The 22,821-nt window shown below is 39.1% G+C and overlaps 1 protein-coding gene across 3 annotated transcripts; it reads right to left on the reverse strand.

Annotated features, from left to right (window-relative positions):
- Window positions 1-311: 311 nt before the first annotated feature.
- On the reverse strand, window positions 312-20,853 carry aff3 (AF4/FMR2 family, member 3). 3 transcript variants are annotated; one of them, XM_079617696.1, is made up of 18 exons: window positions 20,628-20,853; window positions 13,063-13,140; window positions 12,532-12,565; window positions 11,440-11,497; window positions 10,820-10,871; window positions 9,181-9,218; window positions 8,605-8,797; window positions 4,457-6,643; window positions 4,207-4,322; window positions 3,678-3,834; window positions 3,265-3,398; window positions 3,115-3,178; window positions 2,504-2,640; window positions 2,105-2,176; window positions 1,910-2,003; window positions 1,777-1,823; window positions 1,478-1,671; window positions 312-1,314 (listed from the first exon to the last, which is right to left on the reverse strand). In XM_079617696.1, exons 1-18 carry the CDS (start codon window positions 20,694-20,696, stop codon window positions 1,193-1,195), a joined length of 3,846 nt encoding a protein of 1,281 aa, XP_079473822.1. In that variant the 5' UTR covers window positions 20,697-20,853; the 3' UTR covers window positions 312-1,192. The 3 variants fall into 3 exon arrangements, with proteins under 3 accessions (XP_079473822.1, XP_079473823.1, XP_079473824.1); XM_079617697.1 differs by having other exon boundaries at window positions 20,678-20,852; XM_079617698.1 differs by lacking the exons at window positions 9,181-9,218; window positions 10,820-10,871; window positions 11,440-11,497; ... (1 more) ...; window positions 13,063-13,140; window positions 20,628-20,853 and adding an exon at window positions 8,148-8,175 and having other exon boundaries at window positions 8,605-8,704.
- Window positions 20,854-22,821: the final 1,968 nt, after the last annotated feature.

A 22,821-nucleotide genomic window follows, 5' to 3' on the forward strand; every position in this document is an offset into this window, starting at 1 on the left:
TTAACACATTTGACTTTTAATGTTAAAAATGCATTTAAAATGTTTTTTTGTTGTTGTTTTTTGAAGGTGGGAAGGTTAAATATGGTTACTTGGAAAGTTGTGCTTTTATTCCCTTGAGTTTTGATAAAATTGCATCTATAAAATCTTAATGTGCGAAGTCTCAAATATAAAATATTTATCAAAATAGAATATTGATTTTCATTAGAAATTTTATGCTAAGGTCCGCTAAATGACACAACATCACTAATGGATTGTGTGGTGTGCAATTCATCATCATCATCATCAGTAACATGACCAACACTATAAAATCTACAGTAAAAACACTTTAATTACAAAAGTCCTGATTATGTATTTCATTCTTACAGTTTAAACTTTACAAGATTTTCACATTGCCATAAATAGTCTTGCATAGACCGACATGACTTTATGCTGGCTATTGAAAAACAGCACCAAAAGTTTACATGACACATGTAAAAAATTCTGACTTATTGCACAAAGAACTTCATAAAAAACAAAACAAGAATCACATCCACAGATCTTAAAGACTTTGTGCATGCACTGATTTTGACATAAGAAGTTATGGAAGGCTCATGTAAAAACAAACAAACAAACAGGTTTTAATGAACATTGGATGGATGCAACATCCTGTCATAAAAAATAATTTTAATCAAGTAAAGAATTTTCGTCATAATTACATACAGAAAATTAAAAAAGATTTTTAATTATTTCTGATATAAAAATGTGGCACATTTTGAAAAAGCAGCATTTGATGAATTAGCCGACAATGGTTCCTTCTCAAAACTTTCAGCAAGATTAGCCTTTTTAAAGAAGTGCTAAGAATTGAATGACCAAGGTTATTTCAATTGGACCGGCAAGTCTTGATTGCATAAAAGAAAACATGATTACATGACATGACATGACACTGTATCCTTGGATATTATGACATTTAATGCTCAGTAGAATGAAGTAACATAGGCATGTTTGCTTCTAAATACCATATCACATGATGCCACATGACTTATCATTAACCTATGGCAGACTATTTTTGGTCTGGGCCTAACAATAGTCCTGGCCCAAAATAAAAAAAACCTCGGTCACAGAGTGCAGGAACTGTAAAATCGTTCGCTAATTTGGCTTCATAACATTGTTTCCACATGTGATTTGTGGAGTTTGAGAATGTCTGTACATGATATTATGATAGATTAGCACTGATCCGGATCCACTGCAGCCCTTGCCTGGTGTACTGGACGATATGAGCCATACTGCTATGCAGAGTCAAGGGTCCAGTCAGTGTGTTCAGATAGTTGAAAAATTCTGGTGTGTGCATTAGAAAGAATAATTTAATAGCCATTAGTTAAATTATTACTGAAATTCTCATTTATCAACAATAAATAAATACATAAACACACTGGGAGGAAAACATAATAATATCAAATTAATGTTTCGTTCTAAGCTATTAAAATGGACCAAAACTCACCCTTATTTTCCTTGGCCAGGGTGTCAGCCACCTCCCAGTACTCATAACTGTACAGGACACTGTTGGTGATGTTGAGGTGATTTGCTGCCATCTGGTGGATTCGATGGGGAATGCTGATGACACTGCTGGGTGAGCTGCCTGTGTGAGATCCCATTATATTGACAGAACAAATAGAGGCAGGAGGTACAGTTCCCCTGTAGAAGCACAAATACAGATGTACTGACACTCAAACACAACATAAAGGTTTCTCACAGTGGCTGAGTATATGAATTACAGGCCCAGCTATGATTAACCCTTACTTTCCAGCATCGTTCCAAGGCGGTTTGTGAGGTCCTTTTGGAGAACTCTAATAAAAGCATAAACAGTTACAAGTATTGTTAAAACTTTTAACAGGACAACTTGATGCTTGATTGATAATTGATAACGGCTTACCTTGAAGTAGTCCAGCAGGACTTTAGAGTATTTCAGAGCGTGGTCCTTTTTAAGTCTGAACATTTGCCAATAAAGAAGAGCAAGGCAGCGGAAACTACAACCCAGACACAAAATGTGTGTTTTGTCAACAGACTTAAGCGTGATCAAGATTCAGTCAATGCAGATAGTTGCAGATCTTTGTAGTGTTGTATTTACCACAGTACAGCCAGCTGTTTGTCTTCTTGGCTGGCTCCAGGGCCTGCATGACTCTTAAGTCTCATAGCGTATCTAATCAACACAGAGAACACGCCAAATCAATACAGAGCTTCTGACATACATAGGGCCTTTTCTTGCCCTTTCTATTTTGGCATCAATCTTATTAATGTCCATTGACATTAACAAATATGTTTGTATTTTTTGTGGCTTGTTGATCTGTCACAGCACTAAATCTCACCCTTTGATGTAGGTAAACTACAGTCCAGTCACAAGGAGCTACCCGTTTTCCATTTATAGATGAAGTCATGTGATATTTGGCCTAGTTAAAATGCTTTCAATACTGAAATAATAAAGCAGAAAAAAATAACAAGAGAGCGTGAAAGAGAAACACGTAAACACCTTATGAGCTCCACAGTTTCAGCATACATGGTGTAGGGGGACTTGGACTCCAGTGGTCCCTCTTCCATGGCTTTACCACACTCCATGAAGGACAAAGCAGCATCCACATAATTCACAGCTTTTCCTAACTTATCCACCTGCAAACAAGGATAGAGAGGCAAAAGGGTAAATCAAAGGAGTGGATGAATCAGATACAGAGGGTACACACATAAGCCAGGGATTCTCAACCTTGTTTTGGTCTGTGACTGATTTATGTAATATAATCCTTGAGACCACTGCTATTTAGAAAAACAATTCCTAGACCCTGGGTTGACATCCTTCTTTGCATATTTGCGATATCGGTGTCATTGATAACATTCTGAAACTGCGTTATTTCACACGTTTGGCACCAAAAAGTGCAAAAGTGCAAACCCTGCTATGGAGCAGGGTTTCATAACCCCAGGTAAAAAAAGGTGCTAACCCCATTTCTAAATTAGAAATGTGTGAAATGTTCCTTTACTGAGGGTGAAAAGAGGGGTTTAAAACATCGATAACCGGGGGTTATGTGCAGTGTGAAAAGCCCATAAGAGTCTTGTTTAGTGGTAATATGCATGTTCACAATGCTGTCATACCATTGCGTCTGCTCGATGTTTCAACCTCTTGGCCTCATGCATGTAGTACTCAGCATGATGAGAGCTAACATGAGGGGAAGAAAAGAAAGATTAGATGAGAACTATGGGAATTGTTAAATGAAACAGAAGTATTAACAGACATGAACTTACACATCACTGATAGGTACGGTTCCTCTGTAGTGAAGAGGAAGGTTTGAGGGAGGAACCCGAGATCCAGAGAGAGGCTGTAGGTGTCCTGACACCCCTACGCACTCCACCTCTACCTTAGGCTGCGTCTTCTGGACCTGTAAAGGTCCTGTTTCATTAGTGTATAATACATTTTCAGATTAGAGTCCTTGATTCTGGGTTCTTTAAAACATTTGTTCTTCTAAAGAACTAAATAATGAAAAGTTATTTGTGGAACTTTAAAATGTTCTACTTTGAAATTAAGCTGTGAGTTTTTTTGTGGAACATAAAGAAAGAAAGAAAGAAAGAAAGAAAGAAAGAAAGAAAGAAAGAAAGAAAGAAAGAAAGAAAGAAAGAAAGAAAGCTTTAGTGTGTTTTGTGAGTGTTATTTTAAGAACCTGTGTTTTCTGTGCTGTTGAATCATTTTTTTCTGGAGGTGTGTGGTACTTCTCTGCATGCTGAGCTTTCACAGAGGGCTTTGAGAGCTCTAGTATGTCAGATGGAGGAGACAATGGGGAAACTGGCCTCCTGGAGTAAAAGTAATCGTCCTGACATCTGCATACACAGCAATAAAAAGGACGTCATCAAAAAAGCATGAGCCGTACAGTAAAGATCAGATAACGCAAATATGTCCCAGTTGGCAAGAATAACAGCAATGAATTGAACTTTTCCATATGTTTGTATTTTGTTACAGGGGCTTTCCATGATATTCTTCAATGTGTAATCGTTTGTTGATATCCCAGTATACTAATAATATTCAATAGGATTTACAGGTATGTTCTACATTTCTGAATCAACAAAACAAAACTTAACACTTAAAAATAAAATGTTCAGCTCATTAAATTTACCTAAACTGTATCTGCAAAGACAAAGCACTGATGTATAAAAGGAAAAAAGTTCAAATAAAGTTAGTAGGTCTAAATATACCCATTTTGTTTGTTGTCAGCGCAGGTTTCCTCAGTCTCATTATGGACTGACGTTGGAAGTCTATCTGCACGAGAGTGATTTCTCTTATTTTCTCTTTGAGCATCTCCATTCTCAGCCTAAGGCATACGGCAAAACACGCAAAATCTTACATGTATGCGAGAAGACACCTCTCATATTCAACAGAACATGAATTTAAAAATTGCTGAATTGTTTGAATTAATTAAATGTGAATATGTTTTTTCTTCCTCACTTTTCTTTTGCTTCTGCCATCTCCAGGCAGTTGGTCAGAGTGGTGCAATTGCTTCATCGATGTCTTTTCTTTTGCCTTTCCCGATGACAAAGATAAAGATGAGGACTGTCTCTCAGTAATCTCATCTGCACTAGGGACTCTACCCAGAAGCGAGAGGTCTATCCTCACAACAAGTTTTTTCAGGCCTCGATGTGGAACGGTGGGGGACTTCTCAGATCGCCCGAAAGGAACCAGTGTGTAGAGTTTGTGCCTGCCCCGGACTTGTGTATCTGTCTCAGGGGTGCTTAAGCTCGAGCCGTGGGTGTGAGCACCAGTGTCTGAACTCTGTTTCTCATGCCTCTTCTTTGAAACAGTTTTTTGGTTTGATGTTGAATCTGCAGGGACTTTGGTAACGTTCCGGGGTGGACTGGACTCAGAGTCTGATTCAGAGGAAGATGATGAGGACGATGAGGAGGATGAGGACGAGGAAGATGATGGACGAGTGGGCTTGACGACAGGAGTAGGCGAAGGTGGAGAGAGTGGAGGAGAAGGGCTAGAGTCTATCACATGAGGATGTGAGGAATTGTCCTCGTTGCTCCACCTTCTCTTCTTCCTCCTCTGCTCCTCAAGGTTGAGTCCGTTGCATCCCTGTTGAGCGTGATGCTGGCTGTTGGTGTGAGGTCTTTGTTTGGGCTGCACTGCCTTCCATTCAGCTTCCTGCTCCCTCCTCTTTCTCCGTTTCCTTTCTCTTTCCCCTTCCTCAGTTCTCCTATCTTCTTCGTCTTCGTCTTCCTCAGAACTCCGAACCCAGCGGCGCCTTATTACCTGCTCTTCCGCCAGTATTCTTTGTCTCTGCTCCTTGCCAGTCAGCACCAGGTTCACTCCCTGGGCCTTACTTCGGCTGTCCACTTCCCTCTCTCTCTCTCTAAGCTTTGGCTCTTTTTGGGAGTGCCCGGTTCTGGGCACCGGGGTGTTTCCTAGTTTGACCCTGGGCTTTGGGCTGGAATGCGGTTGGGTAGTCTGTTTAGATCTGGATTGCTTGGTATCTGGGAAAGATTTAGTCTTAGAGCTGTGACTAGATTGATTGTTGACTTCGATTTGGGCCGAGTCCCTGGATTTTGATGAAGGACCACAGTCTGAGCTCTTTAAAGTATTGAAATAAGATGAATGGCCTGATTTGGAGGTTGAACTGTGGTTTGACGCTCCTGTAGGTTCATTGTTTCTGTGATTGTGTTCAATACTATGGTCAGTTGTAGATGAGTGCCTGGCTTGTGGCTTTGGGCTAACGCGTGGTCTTTGCTTCAATGAATGCTTTGTAATTGGGTTTGAAGGTGAGTTAAACCTTTGCTTGCTTGTGGATTCAGAGTTTTTGGATTCAGGCTTGTGTGTGAGATCTTTGTGTGACTTTTCTGTTATGCTGTGTTTGGAATGATGGGGTTGTTGGGGAGGACCAGGTCTAGAGTCTTTGGATCGAGAGTCTTTGGATTGAGAGTCTTTGGATCGAGAGTCTTTGCATCGAGAGTCTTTGGATCGAGAGTCTTTGGATCGAGAGTCTCTGGATCGAGATTCTCTGGATCGAGATTCTCTGGATCCAGATTCTTTGGATCGAGATTCTCTGGATTGAGAGTCTTTGGGTCTAAATTCTTTTCTCTGGTTGGAGCTATGGTCCGGAGGCACCCATGGCCTGACTTTGGGACGATGTGCTGGATTGGAGGCAACTGTTGGATGCGCAATATGCCTGGGACTTTCCTGTTGAGGTGACTGTACCTGAGTGTATGTACCTTGGATAGGTACTACGGTGGATGAGAAATTTGGACTGGGGCTTCTGGGAGGGTGCGGAAATAAAGGGCTTGGACTTCGACTCCCTCGGAGGCTATCTCCTGGACTTGGGCACACACTTGGCACTGGGCTTGGCACAAGGCTAATTCCTGGACTGGGGCATGGACTGTATTCTGGGCTGGGACGAGGACTGTTTCTGGGGCTGTAGTCAAATTTTGGACTTGGGACCGGACTTTCACAAGGACTATAATCCCGTCTTGACTCAGAGTCTCTACCCCAGTATCTTCCAGGTGATGGTCCTCGGCCACTGTCAGATTTTGCACTCCGTCGCTGTCCTCCTCCTGGGTCGTGGTCAGTTGACTGATGCTTTTTAGGAACTTTCTCAAGCCACCTGTCCAGTTGCCACTGTGTGGATGGTGGACTCTCCGTCTAGACAGAGAAAGGACATGAGTTCAAGAAATAAATATAAAGACATGATAAAAAATATTTTGTATTGTAAATATTACTCTAAATATGAATTTGATCTAATAATGTGACAATATAAGTAGAGTGACCTAGATTACAAAATATACTTGACAAGATTATGATTGTTAGTGAATCCACTCTTTACCATAAACTCTTGACCACTGAGGTTGACAACAGTATAAACGTAAATATATTCCAGAACCTCTTTAACAATGAGAAATTTATGTATGTGGCTGAGAATTATAACAGTGAACATGTTATTCCACCACATTCATATTAATAGTGGTGATGCATAGTCAACATTGGCAATTATAGATTAATAATTGTAAGGGATATTACTTATTACTATTAAAACTTCTAGCTAATGGAACATCTCCACTGTTGACTATACTGGTGTAAAGTAAACACGATATGTGTGCATAAGATAACATGAACCCATATCTGAAACCCATTCCTATTTTATCAACAATGTGATTGGGAGAGCATGTTGGAGAGAAAATAAAAAATGGCAGTCGGAAATGATTAGATTAAATGAATAAGAAACACAAGTATTTATGTAAACAAGCCGGTGTGTCAGTGGGAGAGAGAGAAAAAGAAAAACAAGGGGTGAGAGGGTGAGCGAGCGAGCGAGAGAGAGAGAGAGAGAGAGAGAGAGAGAGAGAGAGAGAGAGAGAGAGAGATCAGAAACACTGTGGAGATTCCTTAAACACTAACAAACCCTTTCTTTCAATTTCACACCATATTCACACCATAACAATGCCTGTTCAGTTCACTGCTTTAAATTATTACAATCCAGAAGGCTGAAGAAAAAAGCTGCTTTAAAATATAAATACTGTATGACAACAGAATCACACTATAGAGTAATAAAGTGAGTTAACTATTGACTTTACAAAACATTTGAACTAATGCCACAAAACTAAGCAAATACTCACTTGATAGCACACTTAAGCTCCAGTGCAGACAGTGCTTTCCCTGCTTGCCTCCAGTAGCTGACCAGAGTTAATTTAAACTTTTACTCCTCCACTCAAACATTCCCCCTTCCCCTCTCTCTCTCTTTCCAGCAAAGACACTGCATCTCTTGTGCCCTTTTCCCACTGCCCCTCCCCTCAACCCCCCTCTACCTGGAACCGTGTGGCGTTTCCAAGCCGTCCTCCTCAGAGACACTACATGACTACACGTAGATGAAAAACACATGGTGTTCCCTCCTCCCTTCTCCACAGGTTCCAAATAGATGGCATGTTCAGTAATAGAGCCAGCTGTGTCACACAGACACCTTCATTCATATGGTGGTGTAGCCCTATGCTACTGGAGTTTTTAATCCCTCTTTCTGACGAACAAAATTAAGACCACAGAATAATTTAAATTTCAGCTTTCAAATGTAGCTGTTATAAGCTTAGGATTTTCCCCCCTGTGCTGTTTTAAAGGGAAAGTTCACCCAAAAATAAATACTCTAACATTAATTACTCACCCTCATGTTGTTGCAAACTTTATTTCTTCTGTGGAACAGAAAAGAAGATATTAAAAAAAAAAAAGTTTCGTTTTTTTTGTTGTCCCACACAATGAACGTCAGTGGGGTCCATTGTTGTTTTGTACAGTCATACAGGTTTGGAACGCCATGAGGGTGAGTAAATCATGACAGAATGATTTTTTTTTTTGGGGGGGGGGGGGACTATCCCTTTAAGTTCTGCTTTATGTGATGAAATGAAGGGTGACATGTAAAACTTCATATCTAGTTAGTCATCTGGGGCGCCACATGTTGACATGACACCCAGATTCTAAAGTCTCAGTGGCCACCCCTCCACATTCCTCTCTCCAACCCCCACCATCCCTTTCTACCTCATCTGCTAAAAACAACTACTGGAAAACTGAGAGAGTGAGGCAATGAAAAATAGTAGATTGCATGGCAAAAAAATGTGTTAGTGTACCTCTGTGCTGCAGTTTAGGGTCCGCTGTTGGGTCGGTGTCCCGCACCGGGCAGGCGTTCCTGGGCTCGGGCTACGTGATCGCTGGCTGCTGCTTTCCCACTCGCTGGAGTGGTTTGATCCTGAAGACCCTGAGCTAGAATGTCTCACCCTTCCAACATGTGTCTGTGTGTGGTGCTGCTGCTGGCCTGACAAGCTGTCAGTCAATACATGCACACAATGGATGGGGATTGAGAAGTGCACACACATTTATTAGGCCACACACTCAGATGCATTTACATGTACAACAAGCTTGAAAATCAAGTTCAGCAAAATTCCAAAATCCCAACAAGTATGCAGACTAAACCCTGACAAAATGCTTGGCCTACAAGTGGTGTGTGTATTTGGGGGTTGAACATATTGAAAGGCCAAAAGAAACAGGCTGGTCTATCATCCAGCTGTCACATTCCACATATTCTGACCTCTTCAATATGTAATACACACATACTGACACATACAGAGACAAACACTGGCACATAATGAGACTTGGTACAGCTACAAACATATAAAGCAGACAAAACATCACAAGCACACACTTACCGGTCATTATCGGCCCAGGAACTTGTTTGCTCACTTCCCTGTTTAACAGTTAAGAATAAATGAGAGAGCTTTTTAGCTTGGAATCTTCAAATTCATGGTCACTACTAGCATCTTGACCAAAGCAAAAGCCACAGTCCTGCAGTAAAGCCAGAAAGGTCAAGAGTCTGGTGTATTTTATGACTCAGACTGTTATGACTCATAAACCTGTAGTCCTGGGTAGAGATCGAGCATGAGATACACTCACACACAAGGAGCTGGTGTTGTAGGGTAAATGACTGAGTCAACTATCGAACTCGCTACATGTTCAGTTCCAGCGAACCATGTCAAGTTTAGTAGCACAGCTATGGAGCAGTGGCATTTTTCTCAAGGAGGCAAGAAGGCATTGCTTCCTAACCATTTGTGTAACATGAGGTCATAATTTGTTTAAAAGAACTCCTATGGGTGTTATGCGCAACAAACTTCCATATTCTGTAAGCATCGCTTCCGGTTCAGGTCCTTTGTGCTCAGTTAAATATAAAGCTGTTTTACTGAAGATGCCTTTAAAGCAGCTACCAAAGATGAGCATAACCAATGTCAATCGCATATGCAGATAGACATCTAAAAGCTTTTTATTTGTATTCTTCTCACTAGCATTCGGATATTAAAATTGAATAAAGTGACAACAATTAGCTTTCCTGTAGCTCAAACAGTAGCATTGGCGCTTGCAACGCCAAGGTCATGGGTTTGTTTCCCAGGAAAAGCAAGAACTGAAAAGAATGTAAATGTGCACCTTGAAATGCAATGTAAGTCGCTTTGGATAAAAGCGTCTGCCAAACGCATAAATGTAAAATTAAAATAACTAGCGAGGTTAGCTGATTAGCTCCTTAAAAGTCCATATATAGCTATTTGTTCAAACTGCTGTTGACACTTTCTCCAACAAGCGGATGTGAAAACAGTCCTGTCGTTCATGTGACATTCAACATAAAACCTATTGGAGTGAATGCTATAGGGAGGAGCAGCTATATAGTGTAGCACTGCATTCAACATTGATAATAAGAAATGTTTCTTGAGCAGCAAATCAGCATATTAGAATGATTTCTGAAGGATCATGTGACACCGAAGACTGGAGTAATGATGCGGAAAATTCAGCGTTGCCATCACAGGAATATTTTACATTTTCAAAATGTATTAAAATAGAAAAGAGTTATTTTAAATTGTAATAATATTTCACAATATTACTGTTTTCTATTTGCAATATAATGCAGCCTTGGTGAGCAAGTATGAGACTTCTTTCAAAATCATTAAGAAAATCAATAAGAAATCTTTTATAATAAATAGTATGTTAATATAAACATAAAACACATAATAGAATTAGTTATACTTTTAACTTGGAGACATAAAAGAGGACTTTGCCTCATTGAGCAATCTACAGATGGAGTGAATGGCAATGTTAGTATTAATACAGCGCCTGAACTGAGAGAGCAATGCAAACACAAGTGCCACAGCAGCCAGGTGACTGTGTGTGAATGCATTTCATAATGAATGAACAAATGAGCTAGACTGTTCAAAGCTAACACAAGCAGTGCAAGAATTATTGCTTATAATAGATGGTATCTGCTTTTTAAGCCGATTCCTTGAACAATCTTAATAGGCGCCCTACCTCGTCCTTGTCATCTTCGTCACTGCTGAGCTTCAGGTCATCAGCGAGCATGCTGGGACGGCAAAGGGAGAGTCGAACATGAGAGAATGTCACACTCACTTGACAGAGAGACTTATTCGTTCTGCCAATCTGTAGAACATCTGTGTGTGTACTAAATGTGTGAGTTTGCCTTGAACAGTTTAACCATATGAGATTGTATCACATTACAAGTTTTAAAGAAAGTAGTCATAAACACTGCACTCTAATGTTGAACAGTGATATTATTTGAAGGTAGTTTGCTTCAGGGCTCTCCCCGACTGTGTTAACCTGCTCTGTAATTAGATACTAACTCAGTAAAGTTTATGAGGTCAGTGAAGTTGGTATGGTGGTTAGAGACAGCAGAGATATAACACTGGCCTAACACTCCACATGAGGCTGGTTTTAAACAGCAGTTGGTCCAAAGAAGTTAAATTCCAGGAAGCCCAAAACATTTTTTACACGCTAATATGTACAGACATTCAACACTGAATTTGGTAAAGTCAATGGTTTATTATGTAATAAAGTTCAAAGGCAGAAGCAGTTCAGGCACAACCTGGTGCTTGGTTACCTAGGACAAATCGGGTGCTGTGCGCTGCACTTACGATTTATGGGGGGCCACGAGTGGACGTGAGGGCATCCTCATAGAGACACCATCCCTCACTGAGAGAGCCACAGGGAGAGAAATACATCAGCGTTATGGAGCAGAATGTAAAAACACTACTATATTAGTACATGTACAGCTGTGAACCATGCATATATGAACCATGTATGAACATGAAGCAGTTAATGATGAGCAAACGTCTTATTACACATACACATTAGGAATGCACAATATATTGGTACCATATCGGTTTGGTATTGTACATGGTTATTTAAAATTTGGGGTAAGTAAGATTTAAAAAAAATATGAAGTTAATACTTTTATTCAGCAAGGACACATTCAATTGAACAAAAGTGACATTTTTAAAGTTACCAAAAAATTGTATTTCAAATAAATGCTGTTCTTTCAAAGTTTATACTCATCAAACAATCCTGACATTTTTTTTATCATGGTTTGCACAAAAACATTAAGCTGCAGTGCACAACTGTTTTCAACATTGATAATAATAAGAAATGTTTCTTGAGCACAGCAGCATATTAGAATGATTTCAGAAGGATCATGTGACACATGAATAAATTACATTTTAAAATGTATTAAAATAGAAAAGTGTTATTTTAAATTGTAATAATATTTCCCAATATTATTGTTTTTTCTTCATCAAACAAATGTAGTTTGGTGAGCATAAGAAACTTCTTTCAAAATTATTTAAAAAAAAATCGATCCCAAACATAGAAATGGTAGTGTACATTTCCCCTATTTTTATATCGTCTAATGCTCATAAAAAGTTAATCTTCAAAACACTAATAATTTACCATTGTTAAATGTAATCTTTAGTAAATCTCAAAATAAACATACATTTTTCATATTGTACTTTACAGTGTCGTAATGCCTAAATTCACATTGATTGACTTTAGTTTTTAGGATTTTTGTTTTGTTTTACACAAAATAGTAATTTTATTATCAGTCTGTTAACAGTTATTGGTTAGCTGTTAACATGAAAACAGCTTATCGGTATAAATCCTAATTTTAATAGGTGCATCCCTAATACCAATAAAAAAGACACATATCTAAGAGATCAGTGTTGCATGTTTACCATGTCTGTGTCGTGAATTGGGCAGTTTTCCCTCCTGAGACAGATAAACAGAAAAAATTAATCAATCAAATCAACACATACAAACAGCATCTTGTCAAAAAAACAGAGGTGTGAATTCTCTAAACAGTTACTAAACTCAAACAAACATTCGCCAAACCCTGTACCTTATTCAATATTCGAATTCCAGTTTAACATGCAGGTGTTGTTATGTTCAGGTGCACTTTTGGCATTTTAAACAAGTCGACTCTGGGTTGTAGTGGTGAAGAGAAGCAGTACAGTCCCTAGAACTGGCCTGCATTGTGCTTGGAGCATTGCTAGCTGATTTGCATAATTTCTTTAGTGACTCTGGTGCTAAAACAACACGGATTTATGAGTTTATGAGTGTGTGCAAATAAACAATGGAAGTGTAATACCCTGCAGGGAGAGAAAGGAGGAGAGAAAAAGAGATGAACCTACAGAGACAGAGCAGAGGTTGTGCCTTTGGTGAATTGATCACACTTGCCTGCAGTCTGTAATAAACCCTGTGCGTACCTTTGAGTGCGAGTACAGCAAATGCTGGTTGCTCCCTTCCCCTGCGGGCTGCTGGTAAGGCCAGGACTGGGTCATGTCCTACGGAGAGATGAGAGGACAGAGGCTAAAAGTCAAAATGACTTACAAGTTTCGAAAATTAGCATTTAGAGTGAGGTTCGGGATTATTATATTTAACTGCCTGAAATGTCCCTTAGATATAAGGTGCATCTTTTATGGCCTCCAGAAATGTGTATTTATCCACTGACTAAGAAGTTTTTGGCCAATAATGTCCATTATATGGGGATTTCCAGTGGCTGTGATATATGGGGATAAGGGGATTTCCCGTGGCTGTGGTGGTGTTGATGCATTTTGCATCTTTAGGAACTCTTAAAAATTCAGCCACGTTCTCCGGTTACTTCCAAATTGCTATGACTTTCTTTCTTCTGTGGAACACAAAATAAGATATTGTGAGATATACCTCAGAGTTTTTGTCCATACAATGAAAGTCAATGGTCACCAAAACTGATTGGCTACCAACATTCTTCAAAATATCTTCTTTTCTGTTCCACAGAAGAAAGAATGTCATACAGGGTTGGAACAATAGGGAGAGTAAATGATGACAGAATTTCCATAGGTATAATGTTATCATAAAATACCTTCTACTTTTCCCCTAGAATGCATTAAATAATACAAATTAAAAATATATGCATAAAAAAAACTAATATATTAAAAAACTAAATTAAAGCTGCAGTCCGTCGTTTTTCCTCTTTGTCGCCATCTCTGTTAGAAATCTGTAATTGCAGTTATTCGCGGAATTATTAACTGTGCGTGGGTAGTAAATCGGCATGAAACAGCGCGGATGAACACAATGTATGGCTGCCGCGTCGCTGTGGATACTGTAACGTTATTGTCATCAGCAATCTCAGAGTATACTTTTTGAAAGTGTCAACATTAGAATTTTCATCGGAAAATGTCATCTGAACAAGTAAGTAACATTCACTTTTGTTCTGACCAAATTCGGGGGGTGGGGGGAAGCATTGCAGTGGGCTATATCATGCTGATTAAATCTAACGATTGCTTATATCACGTCAAAACGTGAAAAATATATTTTTTCTGTAGCCAATCTGAAGTCCGAAGTCTTTGGGTTTTACAACTGGTGAATCTCCAGTTGTCCCTGGTGATTGTCGCTTTAAACTTTCGGGATCCGTCATACCAAGTGCTAAGCTAAACCTCCACCATCATCCACACACGCTAGCCGGGGACTCCTTCTCTCTGTGTACAGAAGTGACGTAATGACGCAAAGACATGCTCGAAATTCCCGCGGAAATCCACCAGTACCACTGGAATTAAAATCATTATTACAAGCTTACCGTTTTGAATCGAGGTAAGGCAAGCAGATCGTTTTGAACACTGGCTGGTTACGTTTTTTTTCAAAAATGTCTTTTTTGATATTTTTAAACCCAAAAAAGTGCCGGACTGCAGCTTTAAAAAAACGAATAAAAAAGTTAAACTAATCGAACATCACTCATTAAGAGAGAGAGAGAGAGAGAGAGAGAGAGAGAGAGAGAGTGAGTGTGAGTGTGTGTGTGTGTGTGCGCATGAGTTACAGGATCTGATTGGTTACAAGCTCAAATGTAATGATCATGGACTGATGTTCATTTATCTGAGTGTAAAACATTCATACGGAACTGTGTCATTAAAGTTGCACAATCTTTTTCTTTTTTCTGTTTTTGAATAAATGATACATTATTGAAAATTGATAAATTATTGTTTTTTGCAAGGTTCTGCATAGATCCAACATGACTGCCATTTTGGCCAGTGCAACATACACACACATAATACACGAATAAATAATAATGAAACATTTAAATACTGTATACACACTCCGAGATGGTCATTGGATGAACCAATGTTACTGTTTCAAGATTGTGAGGATGCTCAAATAGCAATATTTTGATAAGTGTCTCAGAGACAGCGTTTACACCTTTTGGGGAAAACAACCTAATAATGGCATACTTAAAGCTTTAATATGGTGTGCAGTTTTGTGGCATAAGATTCCACACTCCCTTCAGAGTGTCTCCGAAGCCACCTTCAAAACACACGAACGCGCACAGCCAGAGTCTGCAAAGTGAGAGACGACGTAATATTGCCTCATGTCTCAAAGCACAGAATATTACAATAATAATGAACATAAACAACTTGTTTTCGGTCACTGTTAGAACTCAAAGCGGTTTTGTAAAAGTGCATTCACACCATGTCAAAATTAACATAATTACGAGACTCCGACTTGTAAAAAGTGTTCATGTCCATGTGGAATTTGTAATTACAATTTGTAAACTCAGAATTTTCTGAAAGCTCCTATTTGTACCATCTTACTGCAGCAGATTCATTTCGGCATTAATTATGTTGCCATAGAAATGCATTAATCAGAGTTTGAGGACGTGACCAGCTCTGGGAGAACAGCTGACGGGCCCCACTGACTTCCATAGTATGGTCCGTCAACAACATTTTTCTAAATATCTTCTTTTGTGTTCGGCAGAGGATAGAAACTCATACAGGTTTGGAACAACTCAAGGGTGAGTAAATGATTTTTGGGTGAACTGTCCATTTAAGAGTTAATAAACGGGTCAAGTGCAGCACATTTCAAGTCACAACAAACAACCTTTCACTTTCAAACTATTAGGATAAACTCCACCAGGTCTCCAACACAGACTGCTAAACTACTTTTAGTAGAATTGTATATAGAATATCATCATATTGTAAATCTTCTGAACAAGAGGATATTTTTAGAAAACATACATTATACACATCAATAGTTCTTCCTAGCCTGTAGCAATATTTCAAAAACACAGTCCTCCCTCCAGAGCATTTACTCTTCCACCTTTCCACTCTTTCACCTGCTTCATTATCTCTCTCGCCACCATCATCAGTCACTAAGGACTCATCTCTCTCCTCCAACAACAAGGCTTCCCAGGTGAACCTGAAACTGCTCTCTCTCTCTCTCTCTCTCTCTCTCTCTCTCTCTCTCTCTCTCTCTCTCTCTCTCTCTCTCTCTCATACAACACATTATAATAAAACAACTCACTCCCTTTTCACATTGATTTTTTTCCTTCATTAAAAATATTACGCATAAATGATTAGCCCTTTTTAGTGATTTTTAAAAGAATAAGATGAATTGGATTAAAGATTGATTAGAAATCAGTAGCTTAAAAAAGCTGTTTTTACATGGAGCTGGGATGCGTCATGGGTGCAACCACATTAAGACCATATATTATTTACATTATTTCAGGAACTCTCATAATTATTGCCTATTTTCTGATGTGGAATATTTAATCACAGCAGACTGTGATTTTTACAGCTGAAACAGTAAGACAAAACTGACAACAGGCATACACACTCATGCTTGCAAAGACACCTGTTGTGCTCTTTCTAAAAATACTTATGACCACAACACCAGCCCTGAAGACTTGCACATCTATACATGTGCTCGTTCACCTACACAGAATTAAGACTAATGGTAACAGACCGACATGACAAATGCAGCATAAAGTTCAGCACAATGCACATACACAAGGCTATTGCTTATCAAAACTTTGATACTGAAGCCCTAATTTACATTTACTAAAATTTCAACCTATGCAAAACTGAGGGAAAGGGTGAAGTGGACAAGCAAACAGCAATAGACTTAATAATTGTTCATGAGACATCAATAAAAAAACATGCATGTAGTAGGCCTACATCTGCCCCTAGATTTCAAAGTGTGTACTCTTTCTCTCAATGGAACCTGGTAAGGTAAACACACAAATACATGATATATAAGGAACATTAGATTAAACTGTATTTTTTTCATCACAATCAGAACCACTGACTCGAACCACAGATTTGAATCTGTACGATCTGCACAAGTATTTTCCCTCCCAAAAACAAAACAAACAACAACTGCTGAATTTCATATCTGTCCTTTTAGGGTAAGTCGTCCGTTCTTAACAGATGCATGAATTATTGTTCATTTGGATAGCACCTAAATTACTTGTACCTAGAAATATTAGGCTATAGTAATTCAATAATACTCTTACCAATTCAGTAAATTATCAAGCCGTGTCATTTAGTATATGCCAACCAAGAGCTAAACTGCTAAATCTTTTGTAGAAAGACATTTCATTTGAATTACTTTAATGCTTACCAAGAGAAATACTAAATGCCACCAACTTTTTTTTTGTAGCGATCACCATATGATCTTCCCATGCTAATGTACAGTTTAAGGGTCAGGGTGAGTGTGTCTCTTGTGTATTTTTGGAGAGAAGAGACACTATGGTGCTTTTAACCAATACTTAAGTGCAGTTATGCATAAGCATATTGATTGCAAGGACAATTTGTCCCCAGTCTGGATTAGAGCTGCTGGGATTATTTCATTGGCATTTTGTGGGGATGTATTTTGAATGGAAGTCACACTGGGATTTGCAGTAGAACCGATGTTTTGGAAGAAAAACCAGTAGCTCAAATAAAATAAAAACAAGTGAGGCATAATGTAAGAGCTGATGCATGTATCTGAAGGGTTTTACCCTGGAGGGGTTTATTTTGTGTAAATGACTATGTTTTAATACGTATGTTTAATATACTTATTACATGAAATATTGACATAATGTATTATGTTGTTACAGATTTTACCAGCTATATACAAAACATTTTAATAAAGATTTTTGTGATTGACCAGTCAGAATCAAGCATTCCAGAAAGATTAATAATTAAAATAATAAGATAAATATTAGAGAAATGATGCACACCCGGGGTGGTAATGCCGTTACACCTCGGGTGTGCATTATTTTTCAAAATATGGTTACAACACCTCAAAAAATTGTTCAGATGTTGTATTTAAAGACATTTGTCAGGTTTTTGGTCCTTAAAATGCTCTTAATAATAATACTAATAATAATTCGTTATATAGCGCTTTTTCTGAGACCTCAAAGCGCTTTACATAGAAGGGGGGGAATCTCTTCAACCACCACCAACGGCAGCCATATTGCGCCAGAACGCCCACCACACACCAGCTTACTGGTGGAGAGGAGACAGTGACGAAGCCAATCAGAATGGGGATGATTAGGAGGCCATGATGGACAGAGGCCACTGCTGGATATATTTTGGCCAGGATGCCGGGGTTACACCCCTACTCTTTTTCGAAGGACATCCTAGGATTTTTATTGACCACAGAGAGTCAGGACCTCGGTTTAACGTCTCATCCAATGGACGGCGCTCTTTGGCAGTATAGTATCCCCGTCACTACAATGGGGTGTTAGGACCCACACAGACCATAGGGTGAGCGCCCCCTGCTGGCCTCACTAACACCTCTACCAGCAGCAACCTGGATTTCCCAGGAGTCTCCCATACTAACCAGGCTCAGCCCTGCTTAGCTTCAGTGGGCAACCGGTCTTGGGCTGCAGGGTGATATGGCTGCTGATATGGCTGCTCTTGGGTGTAGGATTTACGCATCTAATCCCATGTCTCCATTGCTAATTCCAAAACGTAATTTTAGAGACTTGAGCCACTGATAGCAGTCTAATGCAGGTATAGAGAGAAAAATAGAGAGCATCAAGCGTGTATGAATTACCTGAGTCTGTGTGTCTCTCAACAGTGTTCAGCAGCAGCGTCTCTACTAATAGCGAAACTGTACGTTTATCTGCTCCAAGAACAGAGCCGTTATAACATCGCTAGTGAGAAATGTCATGTAGCTTTTAAGCTGTTAAAATATTTTAGTGATGATGATTAAATTACATTTTCTGGCAAAATACATAGAATAATTTGTCGTTTTTATCCTATTGTTTACCATATTTATTTGCTTGGTCAGTGTCATTGTGGGTTTTGGCTCTTTTGCTGTTATAGGCTGTAAAGACCTTTGAAATAACTGAAATCATTTGGCGAAGTGATATGGAACTGCGGTCAAGACCTGCCTGGAACTACTTTAGCCGTGCCTTTCCCTGAAAATAATTGCACACCTTAGAACTATGGTCAACCAATCGGATTCAAGCATTCAACAGCCCCGTATGAATTATTTTGAATGGTGTACATTATGACATTCCAATATGTGCAAGAATTAAATTAAAAGTATTTATACTGTATATTTCTAGAAATATGTGCCAGATATCTATAAGAAATGAAATGCTCCATATCTGTGATTAATTATTACTCAAAAATTGCTGCTGAATAAATGCTGCACAGCTGTCATCTGCATCTTCTGCAGGCGATTGCCATTGTGGTTGCCTGCACACATGCACTTGTCTGAACTGAAGTGTCCTCAAAAGCTCTCAGTGTAGGGGCTGACTCACTCACACACAGCTGTAGGAAATTGTTATGTATATTTTGATGATCCTTACTTTTTGCTTTATTATAGGCCTCCTCCACAGCACCTGTTTCATTACTCTCAGAATGACTGAGAATGAGTCATCTGTGATTCTGTGAAGCCTGTGTGTTTGCATGAGTGCAGCAGTGAATGAGTGCGTTTGTGAGAGAGAAATTCCCAAAGTTTAGCAGCTTAACTGGGTGTAGCCTATTTAACCCTAAGCTACTCACTTAGGCTACTGGTCTTCTTTGCGCCCTCGGCTGCTCAGACTGATCTTCGACTCTCTTCTCTCAGGTTGTTTGTTTTTTAAGTACTATTATTCTCACATTTGCGTCAATAAATATTAGTACAAGCGAGTTCTAGTCAGACAGCAGGCAAAATCCCCTTGATGCCACCGGGTCTCTGTGGAGAAGTCCAAACTGAGATACTAAGGCGAAGAGATAAACATGATGTAACAACAGGAGAGGCAGGTGATGTTTGCCTTGGTCGAGTGAAGAAGCTCTCCAGAGTGACAGAAGAGGAAGTAGTTTTTTAAATTTTTGAATTTGAATGTTTCATACCACCTAATCAACGCTGAGCTCGCCACACAGCAAAACCGAAAACACCAAGATGCGCTCAAAGGTATTCACACCGGAAAACAGTTTAACTGACAAAACCATAGAGCATCACATCTCAGAAGTTATGTCTGCAGTGTAGCTAGACTACACAGAGACATGACAGCGCATGATTCTTCGAAGTTACAGATTTTTCAAATGTTTGCATTGGTCCTTATTGAACACTACACCTTACATATATTAAAACATTTCGACGACCACAAAAGTTAGTCAGGTCGCCTTTTTTTACCTAACGTTTAAAAGAAGCTCGCGATGATAAATCGTGTCCACCTGAGGAGGTAACCATAGTTACCATAGTTTTCGCGAGGAGCATCGGGCGAAACATTGACAAACATAAACACAGCCATTATTCACATATCACAGATACAACACAACAAGGGCTGTGTTTTGTTAAAAAAGTTTAAAGATAGTTGACGTTTGGCAAAGAAAAAAAAAGGTTGCGCGAGACTAGCCTAGCCTACATCATACTATTTTCTACAGATAATATAACAATAATAATAATAATACCAATAATAAACTATATTAAATATAGCCTATAAGATAAAACCACCAAAAAGTCTTCATCAAATTGGCTAGTCATGTTTTTGTTTCTACCTGAAAAACAAAAGAACTAAAGCACAGTTTAATTTGACACTAACCTGGGATGCGTGCTGAAGCATGAAACAAACACTTGCAAGTTTTCCCTTACTTCCATAAATGGTAGGCATGTTGAGGTCGATTGTTTAATTGTCCATTTTGGCAGCTCCAGAAGCGCAGCACTGCGCACCGCACGAGCGTCAACAGGTCACGCATCAGAGGCACGGTCGGTTGTGTGGAAGCACGCGATGGGCGGAGGCTGATGTGCAGACGCTGTACTCGGCGTTCTCACCTAAACATCGCGTCAGAGCGCTATGACGGCGATCAACGAAGGAAGATGCTCGTTCAGACACTCCTGCGTAAGCAAGAAGGGAGGAGGGAAACAGTCACCGAGAAGCTGAGCATACCATTCCTCTGGGAATACAAATGAAACAAGCAAAAATCATTTCTATCTATCTATCTATCTATCTATCTATCTATCTATCTATCTATCTATCTATCTATCTATCTATTTATCTATCTATGACAACAAAAGCTATCTTATGCTGCATGTAATTTTAAGGGAGTAGGGAGACTGATGATTTGTACAATACAAACCCTTAAAATGAGCTTATATCTCTTAAGATGATGGAGGTTGGAATGCATCATGATGATACATATCCACATAACAGGATTAGGCATGAAATGATTTCCCCTGAATCTCCAGATGCGTCAGAAAGAATGTGTGCTGATGTAGATATAATAACCCTGTGTTACTCCCCAAACTATGCACACTCCCAGATATAATTGTACATCTCACCCCCCCCCCCTCCCTCCACCCCCACATTGTTTCCAAAAAACAAAACAAAAAAATCAGCCGAACAGAATATGAATGCATTAAGCATATAAATGCATCAGGAGACAATTTATGGTGATTCTTAGGCACACTTCCCCTGTATGTGAAACAGGAGACTAAGAATCCCCAAATTACCCTTACACCTTCTAGGCATTTTGATTTGTTGAATTCCAAAAAAATATGTAGCCTATTTGTTTTTTTTTTGTCAGACATAAAAAAAAGGGGAAAAAAAGAAAAAAAAAGTCTACTATAATTAAACCTATAATTTAAAAAAGTATAAGAAAATATGAATGGTGCTTGTCTGTGCAAAAATCACCAGCACCACTACAATGCCATGGGGTTGTTAGGTGGTGATTTCTAACTGCAATATATTGTTTATATTGTGGCTGTATGAGATAAAGATAGCTTCATTGTAAGTTTATGGAATATTTTCATCATCCATTAGATAAAAAAATAAGTCTGATTGCTAAAGAAAAGTATAACTTGCCAATCAAGCAGCATGATTTGAGGTGGTTTGCAACTTTTCTTGCACAAAACAGTGTTTGTCTTTGGCATAGTTGTGACAGGAATGCCCCAGATGTGCTGCTGATCCTTCTTTCTCACAGTTGTGGTTTCATTACTCAAACAGAGCACTCCTCTTAACCTCTCAGTCATTACTCACCCTCACCCTCATGAAGAGAGAGAGAGAGAGAGCCACACCTGGAGGAAGAAAATAATCAAAAATAGATTGAAACTGAGAAAAAGCAAGCGGTGTGCGAGAGATAGGCAGTGTAGAGAAAGAAACCAATAAATCTGAGTAGCATGCAGTATTAAAAACACAAATCACACATAACATGCGAAATTGAACTAAAATGAATCAGTGAATCCTTTAAAAAAAATCTAAAGCACTTCAGAAACATGACAAAAGGACATGCTCGTGTTTGAGAGTTTAAAGAATCAATGTGTCTTAGTATATTTTTTGAGTTAGTTATTATTGCTCCTACACAAAATAGTGCACGTGAGCGAGACATCGGTTAAATTGTTGCAATAAACAATCACAGCCTTCTCTTTGTGTATTTTATACACTGAACCATGTACATTAAATGTACCATTGAGATGGGTAATAACATATAGACTGCTCTCATTATTATTGCACAAGGCTATTAGATGCATGGCGCAAAATGGTGACATTAAGGTATTTTACAAACACACTGATTTTATTTGTACTTTAAATAGGCAAAGGAAAATAGGGACAAGGACAAGACCAGAGAGGGTAACTACTTCAATGTAGAATTGAATCAAAAAGGGGAGAGGGTCCACCTAGAGCGTGCTCTGGGAGGAAGTCATAGCTGGGGCATCCTTGGTTACTGCTACTTGAGATGGTGGGTCTGGGGGATTGTGGGTAGTCCCATGGCAGGCCTGTTAAGACATGATGTTTTGCC

This window comes from Phoxinus phoxinus (assembly GCF_949152265.1).
Source record: "Phoxinus phoxinus genome assembly, chromosome: 7".
Classification (NCBI taxonomy): Eukaryota; Metazoa; Chordata; class Actinopteri; order Cypriniformes; family Leuciscidae; genus Phoxinus; species Phoxinus phoxinus.

Coding starts and splice junctions, on each gene's coding strand:
- aff3 (XM_079617696.1), bottom strand. CDS start 20,696: ATGCCTACCATTTATGGAAGTAAGGGAAAACTTGCAAGTGTTTGTTTC. Junction 4,323..4,456: donor ATGGCAGAAGCAAAAGAAAA/GTGAGGAAGAAA, acceptor CGTATGCCTTAG/GCTGAGAATGGAGATGCTCA. Junction 2,177..2,503: donor GAAACTGTGGAGCTCATAAG/GTGTTTACGTGT, acceptor TGTGTTGATTAG/ATACGCTATGAGACTTAAGA.